The sequence below is a fragment of the Astatotilapia calliptera genome, chromosome 11 (assembly GCF_964374335.1).
Source record: "Astatotilapia calliptera chromosome 11, fAstCal68.1, whole genome shotgun sequence".
NCBI classification, from domain to species: domain Eukaryota; kingdom Metazoa; phylum Chordata; class Actinopteri; order Cichliformes; family Cichlidae; genus Astatotilapia; species Astatotilapia calliptera.
Window position 1 is genome coordinate 6,376,432 of NC_137432.1, and position 22,699 is coordinate 6,399,130.

Consider the following 22,699-nt stretch of genomic DNA (forward strand, 5'->3'; position numbering starts at 1 on the left):
AGCGATGCACTGTCAGTGCTCCTGATCACTACTGACTCTTTCATCTCTATCCCCAGACGACATCAGACACTACTATGGTGAGGGCCAGGCTCTCTACTTTGGCTTCCTGGAGTACTTCACCTTTGCGCTGGTGCCTATGGCCCTCATTGGGGTGCCTTACTATCTGTTTGACTGGGAGGACTATGACAAATATGTAGTCTTTGCTGTCTTCAACTTGATCTGGTGCACTGTTATCTTGGAGGTAAGAAGACATGAAACAGTATGCAGTATGATATCTGTTACGTTCCCCTGGGGGGTCTAGGCGTTAAGGGGGAAGCAACAAAAGTGAGAAAAAGGAGTCAAGGAGGCGAAACAGTTAAATAAAACAGTTTTATTGAAGTAATTCAACTAAAAGAGACGGACAAGCCGCTATCACCATAAAAGTAACACAAACAAAACTCAGGCATTGGTCAGTAATGCAAAATGTCAAAAGGAAAGCGCAGCTCACTAGCTGGACACCACACTACACAGCTCACTAGCTGGACACCACACTACACAGCTCACTAGCTGGACACCACACTACACAGCTCACTAGCTGGACACCACACTACACAGCTCACTAGCTGGACAACACACTACACAGCTCACTAGCTGGACAACACACTACACAGCTCACTAGCTGGAAACTACCGCAAACACTCAGCTCACTAGCTGTACCCACACAAAATGGCACTCTGGCCCAGAGCTCACCCTGCTCTGGGCTTAAATACCCTTAATTGCTGATGGGAGTCAGCTGTACAGGAGGGAAAGGTGGCACCTCAGGCAGGAGGTAGTGGGACACGCCCACACAGGCACCCTCAGGAGAGAGAGAGGCCCTGCTAGGGCCGTAACACCCCCTCCCATAAATGCAAACCCATGGTTTGTCAAATTACCATAACCAAAAATGAGTCCATAACCGTTTCATGACGAATTTTGCAGGGCCGTAACAATATCGTTCTACCTATTGATCTATTAATCTGTGATGGCTGCAGAATATAGTTTGGTGTGTGGAGGCACAATGCTCACCATCCTAAAAATATGATACACATAGAAATTGGGCAGTGATGTGTAAATATGCTCCAAAGCCTGCAGGTGGATGCTGGGGTGGTGGAGGGGTTAAAACGGGAGCGGTAGAAGTGAATCTTCAGCTCTTTGATGTAAAGGGATTGAATCTTTTCAAGCACTTCAGAAGTTTAACTGTGATGTGTGGTTTAACTTTTCATTCTTTTATACACTAAACAAGAGAGAAAATTCACCCTTTAATTGTAAAGGAAAATATTACCCTCTGCTGCTTGCAATGTAGTCTTAACTCCAAAAGTGTTTATTAAAATCGTAACAGAATTTTAAAATGCTTCAGCTGACTTGCTGAACCTTTGTGCCCACCAGTTATGGAAGCGACGCAGTGCCTCACTAGCCTACTACTGGGGCACACTGTGCAGAAAAAAGGCCTTTGAAGAACCTCGGCCTGGATTTCACGGCGTGCTTGGTCACAACCCTGTGACGGGACGTGCAGAGCCTATCTACCCCACCTCCAAGAGGCACCTGCGTGTCTACCTTGTGTCTCTGCCCTTCGTCCTGCTTTGCCTCTACCTGTCCCTCTACATCATGATGATCTACTTCCAGATGGAGGGGTGGGCTCTGTCCATCTATGATGAGAACCCCACATTCTGGACACACATTCTGCTATTCATCCCTAGTATCATCTATGCTGTGGTCATAGAGGCGATGAACCTCATCTACAGATATGCTGCCGAGTTCCTCACTGAATGGGGTAAGTCCACTTTTTCATTATTGTGCATTCACACCAAACCATGTTTCTTGCATTAATACAAGCTCTGGCTAGAGGGCTTGATTGCTGATGATATTACAAGAGAATCCAGAGCTGATGAGTTTTCACAATGCAGCGTGAAGCTAGGGTTTTCCTGTAATTCAAATGTTTTAATTCAACAGTCCCTTGATTTGCCTTTAAGTGTGCACCATTTTGTCTCATTGGGTAGACTTAAGGCCAAATAATTTTTTATTATACGCTCAAGACCCTACAATAATCGTGTGTGTGTGTGTGTGTGTGTGTGTGTGTGTGTGTGTGTGTGTGTGTGTGTGTGTGTGTGTGTGTGTGTGTGTGTGTGTGTGTGTGTGATCTCCATCTTAGGTACTATCATGCAGATGAATGAAAAAACAGTTATGTGTTTAAGAGCACAGCTCATGAGATCACGGTGAAAACTATCCGCACTGTTCATATTGCTGAAATTAGAACGATTTCATTTGAGTGTAATAAAAACTTTATTAAGGAAATATATGTTTTTAAAGTTGATGAATGTAAATGAATTGACCAGAACAAAAGCAAACAGCACCTTCAAACTATGAAACCAATTCAAAACATCAAAATTAAAAATGGACTGCTGTTCAGACTTCCCATGCTTTGATGTCCATCTGAGGTCTGATTACTTTCAGGACAGGGTCCAAAGTTAACATCATTATCCATCTGTTCTCTTTGTTCTTCAGCCATTTCACTTTGAACCCCACAGTGCAGGCTGCGAAATTCTTGACACAGAAGCCACAGCATGTTCAAGACACCAAAAGCTAAAGTGTTGTAAGACGTTTTGTTGCCGGTCATCCAGGTCCAGGTCATCTCTGAGGTCACTGAGCCAATTTAGAATTAGATAGCTTGGTAACCGACACTTTTGTTCCTCCTCCGCGCAGCAACTGTCACCATATTGAGCACAAAAATAAGATGTGCTCCCCCCCCAGCGTTCAACCTCAGCGCAATTGGCAGTAAAATGCATGTTGCATTAGTAAATCAGTTTGTGTACCTGATTTAATTAAATAAATGAAAAGCTAATGATGGATGATCGATAAAAGTACAGACTTTAATTGTGTATTTCAAATCGTTTAGCGAAGAAACTGCATTAAATCTTTTGGAATGGAGATCAAAAGGTTTAGAGTTTTATCCATTGTATCATTCAATCACTGTTCACAGGAACTTTTTATTTGTGACAGCAACACAATACAGTACAGCTCTCAGTAAATGGAAGTGAAGCCATCAATAGGATAAACCAACCAAACACATATTGTAAGATAAAACCCTACACTGTTAGAGAGAACCTCAGCAATCATGTGATCCCCTGTGAGCACAAACTTAGATCGTTGGGATAATGTTGTAGTATGAGGTCTGATGGGCCCTGATTCAATTCAACATTCTCACAGATTTGGAGATAAATAATAACACAAACACACCATGAAAGTAACTTAGATGCTTCTTAAGGCAAATAAAAGGAATGTTTTTAAAGGGCTGACCCCAGGAAAAGTCAGGCTTTGGTCAGGTCCTGGAGTTCCAGATTTTTGGCAGTCATTGACTGGTTTTCATCCAGTGAGCTTCTGCTGTGAACATTGCGATGAGTTATTTCTGACATGTTTTCCGTGTGTTTAGAAAATCACAGGCTAGAGTCTTCATATCAAAATCACCTGGTGCTCAAAGTCTTGGTGGTGAGTGAAATGAGTTATCCACAGTTTTCTGCCAACTGTACCCTTTATTGATGAGAGTGCAGCCTTTCTTATCACCACCTCACTTCTCATAACTGCCCTAACTCTTTTTTTCTTTAGTTCAACTTCTTCAACTGTTTCGCGTCGCTCTTCTACATTGCCTTTGTCATGCAGGACATGGAGCTTCTCAGACAGGTAGGTCTGCCTCCTTCGTTCCTTCTTTGATTCTACTTCCCATCGTTCTGCTCCTCTAGTTTTTACAGTTCCTTTCTTTTGTTTCTCTCACCTCCCTCTACCCTGGTTTCTGTTGATATTTCTTTGTGTCTGCGCTCTTTCCAGAGTTTGGCGACCTTGTTGATCACCAGTCAGATCTTGAATCAGTTCATGGAGGCCTTCCTGCCCTACTGGCTGCAGAGGAGACGCAACAAAAAGATGATTCGCAAAATCCAGAAGAGAAGACTGTACGAGGAGAAAGAGCTTCCGCTGGTAGAGCAGGTCCGGCTCGAGGCCGACATGAGCACATACTTGGTCAGTACATGTGATCTTTAATCAGAAATCAAATGACGTCTTCTGCGACGTTCTTTAATTTGTGTCTGTCTGTGCTCTCATTCCTGCTCAGGGAACATTTGATGACTACCTGGAGCTCTTCCTGCTGTTTGGTTATGTCAGTCTGTTCTCCTGTGTCTTTCCTCTGGCTGCTGTCCTTGTGGTGTTAAACAACATCACCGAGGTTTACTCTGACGCCTTCAAGATGTGTCGAGTGTTCAAACGACCCTTTGCCGACCCAGCTGCAAACATTGGAGTCTGGCAGGTATTTTCATTTAGTTTTGAGTGCAGTTGCTGATGTTTATGAGAAAAGAATGATTTTTGGTAGTTTTTTATTTAACAAATATTGCTGTACAACTATAAAGTACCAAAGGACACAGATATCCTCCACATCCTTACTGCTATATTGGACGTCCTTCAGAAATGATATTGGGGTACTCTGAACATTAAAGCTTTCTGTGGACAGGTCATTGTATTTTTTTAACATGCTGTCCTAATCTAAACAGAGCTCCTCCATTAAAAATGACATATGACTGACTCTGTGCTGTGCCCAGCATCCAGGTATGGTTTCCATTCGTGGAAACGAATAACTGTCGCTGTCTTTCTACCTCTGTGTGCAGCTCGCCTTTGAAGCCATGAGTGTGATAGCTGTTGTGACCAACTGTGCACTGATTGGCATGTCTCCACAAGTCAGATCCTACTTCCCCGAGTCAGAGACACAGCTCATACTGTGTACAGTGGCTGCTGAGGTAATTTACGTACACACACACACACGCGCGCACACACACGCACACGCACACACACACACGTAATGTGTGACCTCAGACTGGTAAACAAAGGTCAGATTTATGTAGTATTTTGGAGTAACTTTGTGATGTTATGAAACAAAACTTGACTAGTCTTGTATAAGAAATTTCAAAAGTGACACAACTGAAACTTGGTTTGGCAGAAAGTAAATGGTATATTTATAATAGCAGAAATAACACAGCAGCAGAAATGACTCCATTGATGATGGCACAAGCATCTCACAGAGCCATGCCGCTGTGTATGTTTTGCCAGGAGTGGAACAAACACGTCTAAATGGAATGCTAGGAAGCAATTTGTTATACCTCCTTTGTGATATAATATAGTATATAATACGAGTATAATACGCCTGTTTTGAAAAAACTGTATTCTCCATTCTGATAGGTTATAATTATATGTAGTTAGTTAGATATAGTGATAACTGTGCAGTCATTCTTTTTGCATGGTTATAGAGGCAATTTTGCCATTCACTTTCATTTAAGGATCAGTGAATTTACCAAGGAAGACAACACAAAAATTGGACTTGTAGCATTATTCCTGTATTTTTTATTTTCTATAGATCTCATAATCATTTTTGGATACATTAGTGTTTAATAGCGTTCTTGTTAACACCGCGCTGTTCTGTAGTTGTGCCAGATGCAGATTTTTGTTCACTAGATGGAGCCACAGCCCAAAGCAAGGGCTGAGGGTGACGGGCAGAGTGGAGAGTGTGTGTGTGTCCGCACATAAATGAAATTTGCACTGTGCGTATTCAGCCTATAATTGTTTGAGCTTGTGTGTGTGTGTGTGTGTGTGTGTGTTAATTTGAGCATTCACGCTGCAGATTCCTCTTCTCCTGATTCTACCTTTATTAACATAACGTCAGCCCGCTCCCCTTTTCTATGTGCCCTGTTCAAACAGTGCAGCCTAACACACCTCCTGCCTCCGGAGGGGGGGGGGCTCAAAATAACAGCACAAACAGGTGAGGATGTAGTGAATGGGAGGTGCTGCAGTATGGAGATTTTTTTTTAAGGACATTCATAAAGAAAACAGTTGTACGTTTGTGCTGCTTTAACAACCTCCTGAGGGACGATTGTTTTAACTGTCTGGTTGCTGCCTGAGACTGTAAATGCTCTTTAAAGTACTGTAGCTCACTGTACAACATCTCTCTGCTGATGCCAAGGCAGAAACTGGGTCACATCGATCGTCTGCATGTTGAACGTGTGGTCGGCACACACCGCTGAAAACTCTGCAGTTCACAGAGAAGTTGTTCTTTGTGGGTGATATTTCTCCTGCAGCAGCTGCCAGGATAAGCCTGGGTTTGTTTAAACCTTTCTTTTTGCTGGGAGTTCTCTATTAGTGTGAGATGGATTGAATCGTTTTAGCCTTGCTTTGTCTCATGGGCTGCAGAATCTGCCTCCTAGATGTGTCTTTTGTCCAAAGAGTCACCATTTGGAAAAGATGATCGGTCAGAGTTTATGCATCTGCTACGGTCTGCTGTTGAAATTGAAAGTGGGAGAAATGGGATGGTATGTGTCTCTTCCACAGTGTATGGTGATAAATAGGAAATCCAAATAGAATCAAGTGAATTGAATCATCAAACCCCTCTGGAGCCCTTTGTGAGGGAGCTGTGGTGTTAACAGATTCCGCTTTGAGAACCATGGGTCTGATGACAACATGCTACATTATACATGATCTGATGACACAGCTCACTGATTTTTTTTGTTGTTAACTTTACTTACTGAGGGGGTGTAACAGCTCTGTGTTTGGATTAATTTCCAAGTGCAGATGTTACTGATGACAATAGGTCGTTTCGCAGGTAACTGCTCATGCACCATCAATGGCATGCAGAGACTTTTACAGATGGGTGAGACGAGTGGGTGAACCAACTGCATTCCAGTTCCTCATCATCTCTGACAACAGTGTAGCAGTACACATACACAAACGGCCAAAAAAAGACTGAGCATCTTAAAAAGCTGAATATTGTGAAGTTTGTCAAAGAGGTCAACTTTCATGCTCATTGAAGGTAAAATAAATGGGTCAATGGTCTGTACTGGTCTGGGGTGCTGTATCACCTACAGTGACAGACGTCATGAGGAAATATGAAAAATACAGACCCTGCAATATTAGAGAACGAACCCAAATGATTGCCTAATCCCCTGCAAACTAGCACTTGTCAACAGAGGGGAGGAAAAACTCCCTTTTAACAGGAAGAAGCCCCCATCAGAGCCATGCTCAGGGAGGCTGAACATGCCATTTGCCCTTTCCACAGTTCAGGGATGAGGGTAAAAGAGGAGGATAGAAAGAATGCTAGAGAAGGGTTTCGTGGGAAATCCCACCTTTCAAGTATTCAGAGAAATATCTCTCAAGTGCCACCTGCTGTGCCTCTGGCTGAATTGCAGACAATTTAATTGAAATTAATAGCAAGTGGAATGACTGTCCTACATCGACTCCTGCTACTCTCCTCTCAGTTCCAGCCTTTGTCAGCATGACATAAACGCTCCCAGAAAAAATGAGAGATTTAACAGCTGATAGTCAAGCTAGCTTCCAAAGACAATTACCAAGTGCAGCCAGAGGGGGGCAGTAAATTTCAGGATAGATGTAATCGGGCAATATGAGATCTGTTTTGGTCCGAAATGCTGGTCTGAGCTGTAAGGACAGAGATTGTTTTCACTTTAGTATCATTTTAATTGATGTCTGTTTTTATATTTGCTTGTATAAGACACGCTATTTTCTTGTTGGGAAGCCAAAATCAGAAGATTTTCACCATCGCTGTCTTTAGTTAAACACTTGTCTTTCACAAGTCATTAGCCAGTGAGCATACCATGGTTAATCCTCCCTTTCTGACTGTAATGGGGGCCATAATCTACTAAATGAATATCACGTTGCATGCGGTGTGACTTGAAACTAGCAACAGAAGCCATGAACTCATCAGGCCTGCAAGGATCATTTTACCATAAACTTCCAAACAGCTGATCTTCTGTTTGCCAACAGAGGAGTCACACAGGTTTAGTAGAATGCAGGTTTAAGACACCTCCACACTGGCTTCTTTGACTTTTAAGAGCTGAATGTTACATCCATCTATTCAGTCTATACACTGAGGTTAAGACATGAACCATGTAGTGCTGATCCAGTTGAGTTAAAGAATGTAATGATAATCGAATGAACGGATGTCCTTTAGTAGGACTGAAGATATTTTAAGCTTTTAATCAACCAGGTGTGTTTTTCCGCAATTTGTTTGTTATTACTTATTACTCTCAACTTCTCTGATATTCCCTCCAGCTTCAATTTGTAACACAGTGGCAGCTTTTTTTCATCACTTTTAATAATAACAATAATAATAATAATAATGTATACTTTATTGATCCCCGTGGGGAAATTCCTCTCTGCATTTAACCCACTCCCTCAGTGAAGCAGAGTGAATATGACCTTTGTTTGTTTGGTGTGTGTGTGTGCGTGTGTGTGTGTGTGTGTGTGTGTGTGTGTGTGTGTGTGTGTGCATTACATGAGCCCTTACTCTAGACTTTTTCTGATTAAAGACTCCAGGGACTCCAGTAAATCACACTCACAGCATGTTGATCCATCCTAACCTCCTCCAAACTGTCTTTTGGGCTGAGTAGAAGTGAACATGACTTTTTATTGCAGAGGGCTGCGCTTTGGGCCTGGGGGTCATGTTCACTGCTTGATTTGCACTCTGCCTCACTCACCTGAATCATGAGAGGAGGTGTGATGCTGCTTTTGCAAACACAGAGGGAAACCAGGTTAGCTCACAGCTTGGTGTTTGGCTTACACTCTCGCTTTGCAGTGGTTGTATATGAGCAATCCATCCTGCCGCGACACACTGCATCAGTCAGGTGTGTCATGCATTTCCTTGCTTTTCTCTTTAGTGCACACTGCAGACCTGTGATGGAAGGCTTGGATCAAAGTAGAGATAAAATGAGTGAATGTGGAAGCAAAAGGAGGAGAAACGGGAAGGAAGGGACTGAGAGCAGAACTGCCAGGGCTGATGAGAGAGACAAGGAAAACGATTGACTGAGGAAAAGAAACCTGTGTGTGTGTGTGTGTGTGTGTGTGTGTGAGAGAGAGCGAGCGAGATCCAAGCACGTTCTTGCCTGCTACCACCACATTTCCTAGAATTGAGCAAACAGGCTATTAAAGAGATGGCACAACAAGAACAGTGAGAGCCAGCTTGTGTAATGTTAAGTGTGTGAAAGAAGAGCTGCACATGAATACACATACATGTGGTTTATTGACTCAGCAGCCAGTATATTGCTTTTAGAGAAACCCTTTCTAATTAAAGCTGCTAACAGGTCTGTCAGTGCATACATTGTTAAATACAGCTAACTCCAGGCGGAGCAGAGCCTCTAACCCACTATCTTAGTGCGGACAGACAGGAGATCACAGATGTTTTTTCTTCCTTCGAAGCATTTCTCATTGCTCTTCTTAAGTCGGTCGTCATCTCTTTAATAAGAGAAGGCTGATTCAGAGAGCTGAGGGTTCAAATCAAAACCCTCAGCTCCTCTTATCTCTGTTATGGGGGTGGGTTGGGAACAGGCGCGAGGGCTTCGCCGCGCCGCTTTCCAGCATCAGTGCTATGATACCTGGGTAATTGCTGTGTAGGGTTTACACACATCAGTGAGCAGTAACTAGGCAACTGGCCAGCCTGCCGCTGAAAGAGACAGAGACTTTCTTTCAGAGTCACGGGTCTGTCTGTTATAATCGACTCATTTCGGAGGAGGAGCTGAGGAAACAGAGCAGGGACTATGAAGTGTGTCTGCTTACAAGGGACCTGAAAGGACGGGAGACAAGATCACAGCCTAATGGCATGGAACAAGAAAGGGTTCACAGTTATTGGTTATTTGAGCTGGTGTGCAGCACACAGGTGTTTTCAATTTGACAAAACTTTTAACACAAAATATCTCGGCATGATGGAAAACTAATTAGTTATCATGGTTTGTGTGTAGCCTGTATTGTGTATTTACACGACTTCTAAGACTGACTCGAACCATAAATGCAGTATTTGAATTGAGAATATTAGTGCGTAGGACACAGATATGTCCTAAGGCCCTAAGTGATGTTTACAGCTTGAGACAGTCTATAGTGCAAACAACAATACATTAAGTTAAAGCTGGAAGAAGCAATAGTAGTCAGTATGTGTTATCAGAGGTTTACATCCACTCATGCCCACTCATCATGGGTATGAATGTCACAGTAATTTTGGGCTTCTTGGAGCTGATTGTACTACATACATGATGATTGCACATGCCCATAATGAGTGTATGTAACCTGCTGGCCATAATTGTTTATAAAAGCATCCGTAGGGGTTATTATGCATTTAATTTAATTTGTAAAGCTTATATTCACTCTAAATACACAAACTTTTATGAAGTCCAGCAATCGCTCTCCTTTAAAATTTGGTTTGATGGTTATTTTTAGAGGCAAATATCTGTCTTAAAGGCTGTTAGATGCTCTGGGACCATCATAAATGGGACCGAGTTGAGCGACGAGAATGAACGAACAGTTACATTATAGCCTATAGAGCAGAGTGGAACAGCAGTGTCATGGTAATATAAAAATGCTTTTCTGTGCTGCCAAAGTCTACCAGTTCAAAGTAAAGTACGTTATTATAATACAGACCATACTAACTGCTCACAAAGCTGATTACGGGTCAGTACAGTACAGTACATTATTAACTTTGTAATCTAAATGAAGCCAAAGACCTGACATTAACATAGCTCTGTGTGGTGATTAAGGTGCCTGCATGGGACAGTTTTTTGTGTGTGTCTGTCAAATTGTCTTTTTCAGCAGCCCACCACACAGTAATCTCATTACACTGTTTTTAAAGACAATAAGATGATCTTATCTGCTGGCAACCACAGAGCAGCAGCAGGCCAGGATCCACCCATAAACTAGTCTAGCCTCCCACTCTGTATTTGAGCTTTGTTTACACTGGAGGAGCTTTGAACTTGGTGCGCAAAGCAACTTAATCTTCTAAACCTATATTATGTAATTAAATGACCCCACTCTACAGCTATTTGTATTGCAATGCATTGTTTTGTTTTGTTTGTGATAGCACTGAATGCAACGTCGTGTTATTATTTCCTTGGACTTTACGTTATCACGGTTAGCTAATAGAATTTCTTTGAGCAATTAGAGAAGGATGCCTCCTGCTTCCCTAATCATTATCTAGAACCAGTATTTTTATAATTCCACTGGTGTGTTTGTCCCTGAGTGGCACCTTCATTAGTATGCATAGATATTTGACCCATCATCAGGATGACTCAAGTTTATCACGACTCTCACTGTGTAATTCCCTCAGTAGTCTGGAGACCGCATCACAGCTAAGAGGAGACTTAGATTTGGCCTTAAAGTTATTGGCTGACAAGAAAGTCATGACTCAAAATGAATACTAATGAGTGTATCTGCTAGATGTGCAAGCTACTGCATGCAAATATGTTGATCATGACATAACTTAATCGTCTAATGTAGACCTCATGTTGTGTTAACAGCTCATTGTGCTGCCACCTGGTCAATAAAATCGGTGTATGCAGCTTTACTTTACGCTGAGTCAGACCTCACGAATCAAGTCGCACTGCATCGTAAAGACTGACATGCCTCGCTGTCCTCACATCATACAGCAAACACACTCTCCCAAAAGTTGCGATCTCTCCCTCTCACGTCGGTGCCGCTGCTTCCCTGCGCCGCTGTTGGCTGTCCCCAGCATTCGCATGTCTGCTCATCATCACTCCCTAATTTGATATACAATATTTTTGGTGAGTGATGAGCTCCACAGCATAAAAACCAGACTTTTGTATTCAAACTACATGCTGGTGCATTCCTGTTTCCTGACTAAGTTGATTAAAAAAATATTTAAATACATTTATTATTCTTGTTGCGTATATCAAGAAGCAAAAGCAGGGTTTCTCCTGCAGACAAAAAAAATTGCGACACAATTTTTTGTTTGTTTGTTTGTTCCACATGTTCTCATTCATTTTTCTCCTCAACATTCTACACACAATACCCAATAATGACAAAGTGAAATAAAATGCTGAAATGTATTAAAAATCACAACATAACATGCAGATAAATATTCACAGCTTTTGCTTCACTGCTTTGAAGCAAGTAGGATGAATTGTTCAGAAGACTTTAAGGCAACATGAAGAAGACTGTAGTGAAAACACAGTATGGCAGCTAGCTGTTAGAAAGATGCGTTCTGCTCAGATCACGTATGAAAAGGCAGTTTTTCTGTTTGTGTCTCATCAGTAAGATTGACGGTGGAATGAAATGTAGTCAGTTCCATGCTAACAGCAAAATGTACTAAATGATTTGAGCATTAGCGCGGTGGCTAAGGTAACATTAGCAATAAATCTGGGCAGTATGGCCAAGAATTCACAATTCCTATTTGTTTTTTCCTCATTACATAAACGCAACAAAAGAATGAATTCCAAAGTAGTCAAAGAGGGAAGTGGCTTTGCATGATTCATAGTTCAAAACAATTCTTGCTTTTCTTTTGTTAGGTGGCCACTCGGCTATTTTTGCTCCTCTTCCTTTAAGGCCACCCACCCTTCTAGTGAGCTTCCTTCCTGCAGCAAATTCGAAAAGCAGGTGGGTGGGGTTTCTGTCCTTTACAGCAGCGGTCCTCAACCCCCGGGCCTCGGACCGGTACCGGTCCGTGAGTCGTTTGGTACCGGGCCGCGAGAGTTGAGGCTCAGGTGTGAAATGTCTGGTTTTCAGGGTTTTTATCGGTTTTCAGCGTTATTTTGTTATCGTTTTTATCGTTAACTCGGTTTTCCTGGGTCTTTTCACGTGTGTTATGAATAAATCTTCTTTTTTTGGTACCGGTACTAGTTTTATTTTGTTGTATTTATCCGCGACACCTTAAAGGCCGGTCCGTGAAAATATTGTTGGGCATAAACCGGTCCGTGGCGCAAAAAAGGTTGGGGACCGCTGCTTTACAGGACAGCCTCTCGCCCAGGCCTGCTGTGAGTTATTAGTCAAGAAATGGCTATTAGGTCTGCTTTAATTAAAACTGTACACCCTTCCAGAATAAGTAGGATAGCAAACCAACAGTAAAATCCACTTGTTATCTTTTCATTTAATACAAAGAATACACCAGGAGGCTATAGAAAAATCTTAGCACCACAAGATCTTTTTGACTTGGCGTGGTATTCTTGGAATCCATTTCTTTTATTCTCTTAGTAAGTTCAAGTTGTGTCACTGAATAGCATGTCAAAGAAAATACCAGAGTCAGTGACATTCACCAACACCTTTGTTAGATACACCTCTTCAAATTCTTGTTAACACAAATATCTAATCAGCTAATCATACGACAGAAAGGTATGCAGACATGTAGACTTTCCACTGGTCAAAGTGGTCAAACTAAGCATGGTTGTGGGCGTCAGATGGGCTACTCTGAATGTTTCAGAAACTGTTGATCTGAGCGGCAGCTCTCACAACCATCTCTGTGGTTTACAGAGTATGGTCAGAAAAAGAGAAAATATCCAATCAGCAGCAGTTCTCCAGCTGAAAATGATTTGTTCTTGTCAGAGTCAGAGGAGAATGGCTAGACTGCTTCAAGTTGGCAAAGGTACCCATGATTTAACAACCAAGGTGTAACTAACAAAGTGACCTGTAAGTTTGCACTCCATGTTCTCTGTGTATTTTTGCCTGAGCGCCTCAAACAAAGCAAACTTTATAGTAAACCCAGACAGCTCATATCAATCTGCTCATATCTTGATTTGATGCGAGATAATAACAGGTCTAATTAGTTTCTTTGTTTGGAGGAGTGTCCAGGTGTTCCTCTTTACGTAGGGCTACACAATATTAAGCTGTATATCAAATACTTGTTCTTCAAATAGGAAATGGCAAACCTGTAATATCCAGAGTTTGTCTTTATAGATTTTTTTTTATAATTTTAGAACATTTCTCAGCTGTAGTAACATTTCTGTTTGCCCTACATTTATTTACTTGATGAAGCAGAACATCAGCCTTTGCTGGTGTAATTTAATCAGCGTAGCAATGATGATACAAATAGTTTTCATACTGAGCATTTGAAGTTCAGTCACATCCATTGTGTCAGACAAAGCAGAATTTATTGTCAGGCTCAAATGTTTCACAAGTTACCTTCTTCCAACCTTCACCGAGTGTCCTCTGTCTTTAGTCTAACCTTGTGCTGTTGAACACACACAAATATAAATTAGCCTTCAATAGCATTAGCAATTCGCTAAGAGCTGGACTGTTTATTCTGCACTTTCAATCAATGTAACAAACCACTGAGGTCAGGGATTTCTGAGCATGTTCTGGTTGTTAATTATTGGAGCTGCTGTGCTGACTGGAATGGCAAAATGTCTTAGTTTATGCAACTTCAAGCTCACAGTGTTCCAAGTGGCATCAATCAGAGCATAATCTGGGGTCATATTATGTCCAACTAGGCAAGATAAATTATTTTACCATCCTCAGTGAAAGCTAGTGTTAGCGTGGGAATATATGTAATTCCATTGTCTTACTCAAATCACTTGGTTTGATAACCCTGAAAGCCATTCCTGTGGAGCAGTGCACCTTGTTATCTGCTCTTTTTTTTTGTTCCATCTACTGTAGCATAAGTCCATTACTGTGATGAGGAAAAGGGTGCTGAATCAAAGAAGCTGATGGCGGCTGGCTGTGCTCCAGATGGACTGGCGTGTGTGTGTGTGTGTGTGTGTTTCATCATCTTTATGGGAAAACGCATATTCTGCTGATTCAGAAGTGTGCAGTTTGCTGTATTTGATTACTCGAGGTCTGACAGAGAGAAACTGAGATCTGTGGACCCAGTTAAGACTTTTACAAGCACAAAGTGTTCTGGGTGTTGGGTCTGTATGTATCCTAATATGCAATGCACATGAAATATGTTTTTAATTTTTTTTCTGCTCAAAATGTTTGGGTAGCACGAAAGTTTGATATTATGGCCCATGGATATATTCATCAAAAGTTACTCTAAATCATGTCATATAGACACAGACGCGATTTTTTGTACTCAAAATAACATTTTTGTCTTGTTAGCTTTCCTTGAATCATCTTCCTTGCAGAATTTTGGCATTCTAGCTGTCAGATCTGTTCCAAACGGGAACGTGTCGACGGTTACTGTTTCCTTTCAGAGTCATTGTTAGAAGGCAGAGTCAAAGCTGCCTGTGCTGGGTTTTTTTTCATTCTCATTCAGCTTCAAGGACACGTACCGGGGCTGTCTGTCTCACTCTGACGGTCCACTCAGTCACTCCCCTTCTCCTCTTCTGTCCTCTGTCATTTTAAAAAAGTGTGTCCCGTGAAGGACACCAATCTTTAAAAACTGTAATCAGGTTATGTTGATGTATCTTTCAAAGCATGCTCTCCTTCCTCTGTTCGGAACTAAAAGGATGTAAATAAAACGCTGACCCTGAACTTCTTAATCCCTATGATGTGATTGTCTGTCTGTGATTTCAGCATGTACTGCTGGGCTTCAAGTTCATTCTGACCTTCCTCATCCAAGATGTTCCCAAACACATCCAGGACAAACTGGCCCGTCTGGAGTTTGAATCATTGGAGGCCCTCAAGAAGAAGGTAAAGTCTGACTCTGCTCTTACTTTCTTTACTTTGTTACCACTCAGCAAGTTGCTACCTGTCCTCTGACATTGGTTGACAACAATAAAAGGCTGATGGGGCAATGTCATAACCAGCGTTGGTCAAGTTACTTGAAAAAAGCTTCCCCCCAAAAGTAATCCTTTAACTTTACCGATTACTTATTTTTAAGAGTAATTAGTTACTTAGTTACTTTTTAAAAACATGATTTACAACCTGAATAGGTAATAAAGCAATAGATCTTTTAGCCCAATTCTACTTTTTCTGAATAATCCATCATATAAAATGTAATCAAATGGAAAAGTCTCTTTTTAAAACTTGTTTTATTAGTTTTAATCTTTTAACTTTATGCATCAAGCAAAAATGAAATTATATGCAACATTCCCTGACTGGAAGAAATTTGTTTAACATTTAAACAAACATTCTGCACATTCCAGCATAAAAAAATAAAATAAAATAGTTTTTTGTGTTTACACTCACTCTTGCACGTAAAACACAGCAGAAAATAAATAAAATCAAAGGCTCAGCAGTCCTGTTGCTCTATTTTCACCTGTTTAGCAGGAGTGGGGCAGGCGGAGGTTTGCCCTGGTGCAGGTGTGTCGCAGCCATCATGTCAGTGGAAGGATCCGGCAGTTTCTCTGTGAATTTCACATTCCCGTGGCAGCATACTCGGTGCTTGCGCGGACGTTTAGGGGTTTTTTCGCTGTAAAAAGAAGTTTTCTTCCCACACAGTGAACAGCGGACACTAATGTTTTTGTCACTTTTTACAGAATCAAACTCAAAGTAAGGTCAGTACTTCCACACTTTGAACGCTGCACGCTCAAACTCTCTGCCGCACTCGATATATTAACCGTTTTTGATCTGCACACAGCTGTTGCCACGAACGTCGCACTTGCTTACGTCATTGTCATGAGACACAAAAAAATCACGGTTTTAGTAACGCAGCATGCTCACGGGAAAGTAACAGTAATCGAATTACCTTTTTTGAAATGTAATCCCTTACTCTACTCGTTACTTGAAAAAAGTAATCGGATTACGGTAATGCGTTACTGCTCATCTCTGGTCATAACCCTGCCAGGCTGGCAGGCAACATGAACACCAAAGTTTATGAACATGATAATTTGAGAACGAAATGATATAGGATTTTCAATTTGATACCGTAGGTGTATCAACTATGAAGCTGAGGGGTACCACGAGCCACACGGCATTTTCTTTTCACTTTGCTTAGTGGGAGGAGTCCTCATCACCAGAGGACTCTGTTTGTAGTAAATGGTGTCAGCAAGAAACACAAAGAACAGTTTCCCATCTGAGAACAAGATGTGATCTGAACTTGATTTTAACAATACATAAAGTAAAGTTGTTGTTGTTGTCAGTTGGCTCAGTCCATCCCTAATGGACCGATCCAACCTTTTTCCGAGTTCTGATCTGATAAACTACCTTTGCCGTGGGTATAAGGAGAGTGAAAGTAAACAAACATCTTTATCAGATCTTTCCAGTCCTGCAGGCTCACTTTGAAGATATTTCACACATAATGCATATACTACTATACCAACAGCTTCTGTCTGGAGGTTTGCAAACATTTTTTACATCACTTGAAGATGGTCAGACTGCTCAAATTCTGTGCTTAGCTTCCTTCATCCTACATTTGATCTACTGCTAGCTGCTGCTGTTGTGTGAATAAGTAAACCCAGAATAACACAGAGCAGGATTTCTTTCTTTGCACTGTGCATCGACTCATTGTCACTGATATTCGATCCAGCCTTTTGGATCAGTGTCAGATTTATATCCAATCCAAATATCAGAGTATCCCTAATAAGGCCTGGAAGTTTGAGGGTTCTGCACAGTATCTTAGCTATTCCCAGGACTGCACTCTGCATTCTGGACAGAGACCTCTTATGTAATCTCTTATTGCCACTCAACCCACTTTGGACTTTACCTTCCACATTTGGTTCATTTGTTCCTTTAGCCCCATTACTATTCCACGGCCTATTTCCTCGTGTTTCTTCTTCCTCATGTTACTGTCCACTGAGTTTGCCACATCTAAACACAACTGCAGTCTTATGTACCTTGTCAACCACCATTATGTCTGATTGGTTGGCCAGCAACTGCTTGTCTGTCCCACTGGACATTAACCTTGTTCTTCTCAACCACCTTTGGTCGTGTCTCTCATCGAGAATTGAGGACTTCTTTTTTTTAATGTATTTATTTATGCAAGTTTCAAAATTTTTTTACACATTCACAAACAGTGGGACAGAAGAACACAGACAATAAAGACAATAACAACCAAAACAAACAAACAAACAAACAAAAAAAAACAGAGCAACAAACCACACAACAGGGTACAAGGCCAGCACTTATTAAAAACAGCAGAGAAGCAAACAAAGCAAGTGGTATACATGTCAAACAACTCACAATCTAGTGAGTCCAATCCACAAGATCAAATCCAAAGATCGCTAGGAGGAGCTGATAACAATCATGCAAAAACAGTTATGGGCAACAGCTCAGAATGAAAGCAGTTAAAACAATGTGGTCAGGACCCAGGGCGTGGACTGTCCTTCTTAATGTGGTCTATAAAGGGCCCCCATATCTTCCTGAACTTCTCCATGGAATCAGACGTAGAGAACCGAATTTCTTCCAGGTATAGACAGGAGACCATCTCCTCGAGCCACCTCTTGAAGCAGGGAGGGGAGGCAGATTTCCACTCCCCCAGAATCAAACGTTTGGCAATCACCATACCAAACATGAGGGCCTGTTGAACAGCAAAGGGAAGTGCCAAGGAGTCGCCGGAGCAGCCCAGGATCACCATAAGACAGTCAGGATACAGTTGCCTATCATAAACAGTGCTATAGAAACTAAAAATACTAGTCCAAAAGGCTGTAAGCGTAGAACAGGACCAAAAAAGATGCCCAAGAGTACCGTCCACAAGTTTACATTTATCACATTTGGGGGAAACGTTAGGAAAAATCTTGTTCAATTTGGTTTTGGAATAGTGCAGTCTATGGACAACCTTAAATTGAATTAACTGAAGCCGGGCGTTAACAGAGCATAGTTTTATCCGACTTAACACTTCAGCCCATAGATCGTCAGAGATAACCAAACCAGTGTCCCTTGTCCAAGCCTCTTTAATATGGCAAGAGGGGGCTGCCGAAGAAAAAAGGTTGACAAGCCGAGAAATTAAGTGTTTTGAGGTGGGAGGTTCGTTCATCATATTGTAAAAGACATGCTGTATGGGGATGGTATCTAAATTTGAGAATGCTTGCTTGACATAATTCCTAATTTGTAAGTACCGAAAAAAATGACTTGTAGGGAGATTGTACTTTGTCTGAAGCTGAGCAAAAGAGGCAAAATGATTGTTGATATAAAGATCCTTTATAGCAATTAACCCTTTGACAGGCCATTGTTTGAAAGCAGCATCCATTGTACTAGGCGTAAAGCTAGGATTGTGGCAGATCGGGGCAAAAGTTGACACTACCGGGAGGTTCAAGATTCTCTTAATTTGATTCAATATTTTTACGGAGTTGCAAAGAATAAAGTCATCACATGCACTTTTAATAACCGATTTTGAAAATAAGATAGCTGGCAAGGATGCTCCAGTGTGCTCGATAGCAGTGCTAAGCTCCAATTCGAGCCATTTAGGGCTGGACCTGCATCCCACAGCATCACCAACTATAGGCAGATTCCAGAAGACCCAGGCTCTGGCATTACAGGCCCAGTAATAATGTCTGAAAACTGGAAGGCCCAGACCACCCTCGTCCGAGGGCTTTTGCAAGTGAGACTTCGAGATGCGGGGGGGCTTGTAGGCCCAAACGAAAGGCATGATAATGGCATCCAACACTTTGAAAAAGGAAGACCTGAGAAAAATAGGAACGTTCTGGAATAGGTACATGAATTTAGGGAGCACAACCATTTTGATTATATTGATACGGCCAATCATTGAAAGTGGGAGAAGTTTCCACCTATCTATCATACACTTGAGCTCATCAGTTAGAACCGAATAATTAAGCCTGAAGAGGAGTTTTGAGTTCCTAGGGATGTTAATACCCAGGTATGAAAAGTAATCCTGGGAGACCTTAAAGGGCAAACTAGACAGGAAATCAGGGCCCAGACCAGACGACAGCGGCATAAGAACAGACTTCTTCCAATTTATGGTGAACCCTGATAGGTGGCCAAAGCTGTCAATCAGCTTAAGAAGTGGAGGAAGGGAGATCTTTAAATCTGAAAGAGCCAATATGATATCATCTGCATACAGACCGATGGTGTACTCTGACGTGCCACAATTTATACCAGAGATATGGGAATTGGCTCTGATGGCAATGGCCAACGGCTCAAGAGCTAAAGCAAAAAGCATTGGAGAGAGGCAACAACCCTGCCTTGTCCCACGGTGTAAGAGGAACGGGAGCGACGTCTCATGGTTGGTAAGGACCGAGGAACGAGGGCAAGCGTAAAGCAACTTAATCATATTCAAAAAATTCGACCCAAAACCAAATTTTTCAAGAGTAGCAAACAAATAACTCCATTCCACTTGGTCGAAAGCCTGCTGGGCATCGAGTGAAATCACCGCAGAATTGGGCAGTGTCGTTGAGTACATCGCATTTAAGAGACATCTAGTATTAGAAAAAGAGAATCTATTGGGGATAAAACCCGATTGGTCAGGATGAATTATAGAGCCTATGTGCTTATTTAACCGGTTGGTTAGGACTTTAGCAATTATCTTTTGGTCTGAGTTGAGAAGACTTAGGGGACGATAGGAAGAAACATTAGTTTCGTCTCTGTCTTTTTTCAGGAGGAGACATATATGGGCATCGTAGAAAGAATGAGGGAATGAGCCGTTTAACACTGCGCAATTTACCATCCGAAGTAGCAGGGGAGCGATAACGTCAATATGTGTCTTATAAAGCTCTATCCCGAAACCGTCCGGACCACATGCTTTTCCATTAGGAAAGGAGCAGATTGCATTTCTAATTTCCTCCAGCGTAAAGTCTGCATCGAGTAAGCCCCGTGCAGCCTCAGGAAGAGTCGGGATGTCTAAAGCATTAAGAAAATTAGTGATTTCAGCAACTGTGGCCGTAGTACTAGATGTGTATAACTGACAATAAAAACTGCGAAATCTGTCATTTATCTGCTTGTGATCGGACAGCAACTGGCCAGTTGCAGAGAGAATTCTGTGTATCGCCCTTTCAGCTTGAATGCCCTTCAGCTGTCTGGAAAGCACCTTGTCAGCCTTTTCACCAAGCTCAAAATGCTTCTGTTTTAATCGACGAATACAATTCATGACCTGCTCCCCCAACATGTGGTTGTAGTCATATTTCAATTTGAGAATGGTATTAAGTGTGTCAGCAGCCCCGGTATCGCGATACTTCTCCTCCAACACAGACAGCTCTGCCTCAATATTAGTACGCAGCCTGAGTTTGTCCCTCTTCTGAGACGCTTGATAAGCAATAATATGGCCTCTAATAACGACTTTAAAGGACTCCCACAAAACAGAGTCTGAAACTACACCATTATCATTAAATTGTAAAAATTCTGCGATTTTAGTAGATAGGAAAACCGTAAAAGAGTCATTTAGATATAAAGAGGGGTTAAATTTCCAATTGTATTGGGGGGTATATAGGTTGAAGTCAATTACCGTTGAGAGAGGTGCGTGGTCCGAAACTAAAATACTGTGATAAGTGGAACTAACCACTTTCGAAATAAGCCTGGAATCAATAAGAAAATAGTCAATTCTACTGAAACTGCCATGGACAGGGGAGAAGAAAGAGTATTGCTTTTCTAACGGATGCTGGTGCCTCCAAATGTCAACCAAGTCCAAAGATTTAGTAAGAGTATTGAGTACAGAAACAGCTCTCAAGGTTGGGGCCAGGGACGCAGAAGACCTATCCAACAATGGATCAAAATAACAATTAAAATCACCACCGATAATGATATTATGGTCATTGTATTGTGAGACAAGATTGAATATTTTACTAAAGAAGTCAGGGTTGTCAAAATTAGGGGCATAGATGTTCAAGAGGACTACAGGGGTGGAGTTGACTGTACCTGTAACAAGTATGAACCTCCCACCTGGATCACATATCTGAGTTTTGAATATAAAAGGAATAGTTCTGCGAACAAGAATGGCAACCCCTCTCGCCCTGGAAGAAAAGGCGGACTGGTACACCTGTGACACCCATACCGATCTTAATCGCCTCTGCTCTGAAGGTTGGATATGGGTCTCCTGTAAAAAAATTATATCAGAAGACAGAGATTTTAAATGCGAAAATACTTTACCACGTTTAAGAGCTTTGCCCATACCCCGACAATTCCAGGTTGTAAAAGTGATGTGGCTCATCCCCATCTTAAGTGAGTGGATGGTGTACGACGATGTGGAAGGACAAAATGAAGGCTTTGAGGTTTGACAAATAAAGAGCTGGCACTTACATCAAAAAACAAAAACGACACATATTTAGAAACAAGTAGACCCCCCCCCCCCCCCCTCCCACCCCCACCCACCCCACAAACCACAGAAAAAAAGATAGCGGAACACCCCCAATATCCAACAGGGAGGCAGCCGGGAACCAGGGCCAGCCTGACTGAACACTAATACTCAAAGAAAATACCGTGGAGCCCCGTGCGCCCCACATATAATCTATTTAACAAACATGAAAAACAAAATTGTGCACCAAGTACGAAAGATCCAACTCAAATATCTAGATGGATATAAAACTTTAACCGTTGCAACAAAACTGCAAATATGCAGAAATGAGACAGAGCATACAGAAACATGTGCATATTCCCAATATCACAACGTAACACAAATACTGTAGAGGCAAAACCCAATAGGCAAAATAGGCACTGTACACCGTTTCAGTGCGGGAAAGAGATGAACTCTACAGTATGTAAATCACAGTATGCAAACCAAAAAAACCTTTATATTGCGCATTGATCAGCTGAGGACAAAGATGTTGGATCAAAACATTCAACATAGCTGGGTAGAGAACATTACTGCAGAAAATGCGCGAATATGTAAACATGTCGTGAAATTAGTAAGTCACTTGTGAATTATTATTCATTTGCAGAGCCAATGGAGTCAGCAAACCGTGCAGCTTCCTCCGGCGACATAAAAGTCTTCGATGTGTTGTTATATTCGACATGGAGCTTTGCGGGAAAGCGAAGAGAGCACTTAGCACCGGCGTCGATCAGCCGCTTCCTCACACCACCAAAGGCCTGCCGCTGCGCCGAGACCTCCGCAGTGTAATCAGGAAAAATGGAAACTCTGTCTCCGCGGTACAGCAAAGGAGACCTT

General features: G+C 41.9%; 1 protein-coding gene across 5 annotated transcripts in view; it reads left to right on the forward strand.

Moving 5' to 3' along the window:
- The window catches only part of ano10a (anoctamin 10a), a 43,690-nt gene that overhangs the window by 8,980 nt on the left and 12,011 nt on the right, over positions 1-22,699 (forward strand). For all 5 annotated transcript variants that reach the window (XM_026184704.2, XM_026184706.2, XM_026184703.2 and 2 more), the window contains 8 exons: positions 57-241; positions 1,405-1,789; positions 3,446-3,501; positions 3,619-3,693; positions 3,838-4,026; positions 4,118-4,309; positions 4,665-4,793; positions 15,283-15,399. In XM_026184704.2, coding sequence (XP_026040489.2) covers positions 57-241; positions 1,405-1,789; positions 3,446-3,501; positions 3,619-3,693; positions 3,838-4,026; positions 4,118-4,309; positions 4,665-4,793; positions 15,283-15,399 — 1,328 coding nt within the window. The remainder of the gene's footprint in view (positions 1-56; positions 242-1,404; positions 1,790-3,445; positions 3,502-3,618; positions 3,694-3,837; positions 4,027-4,117; positions 4,310-4,664; positions 4,794-15,282; positions 15,400-22,699) is intronic.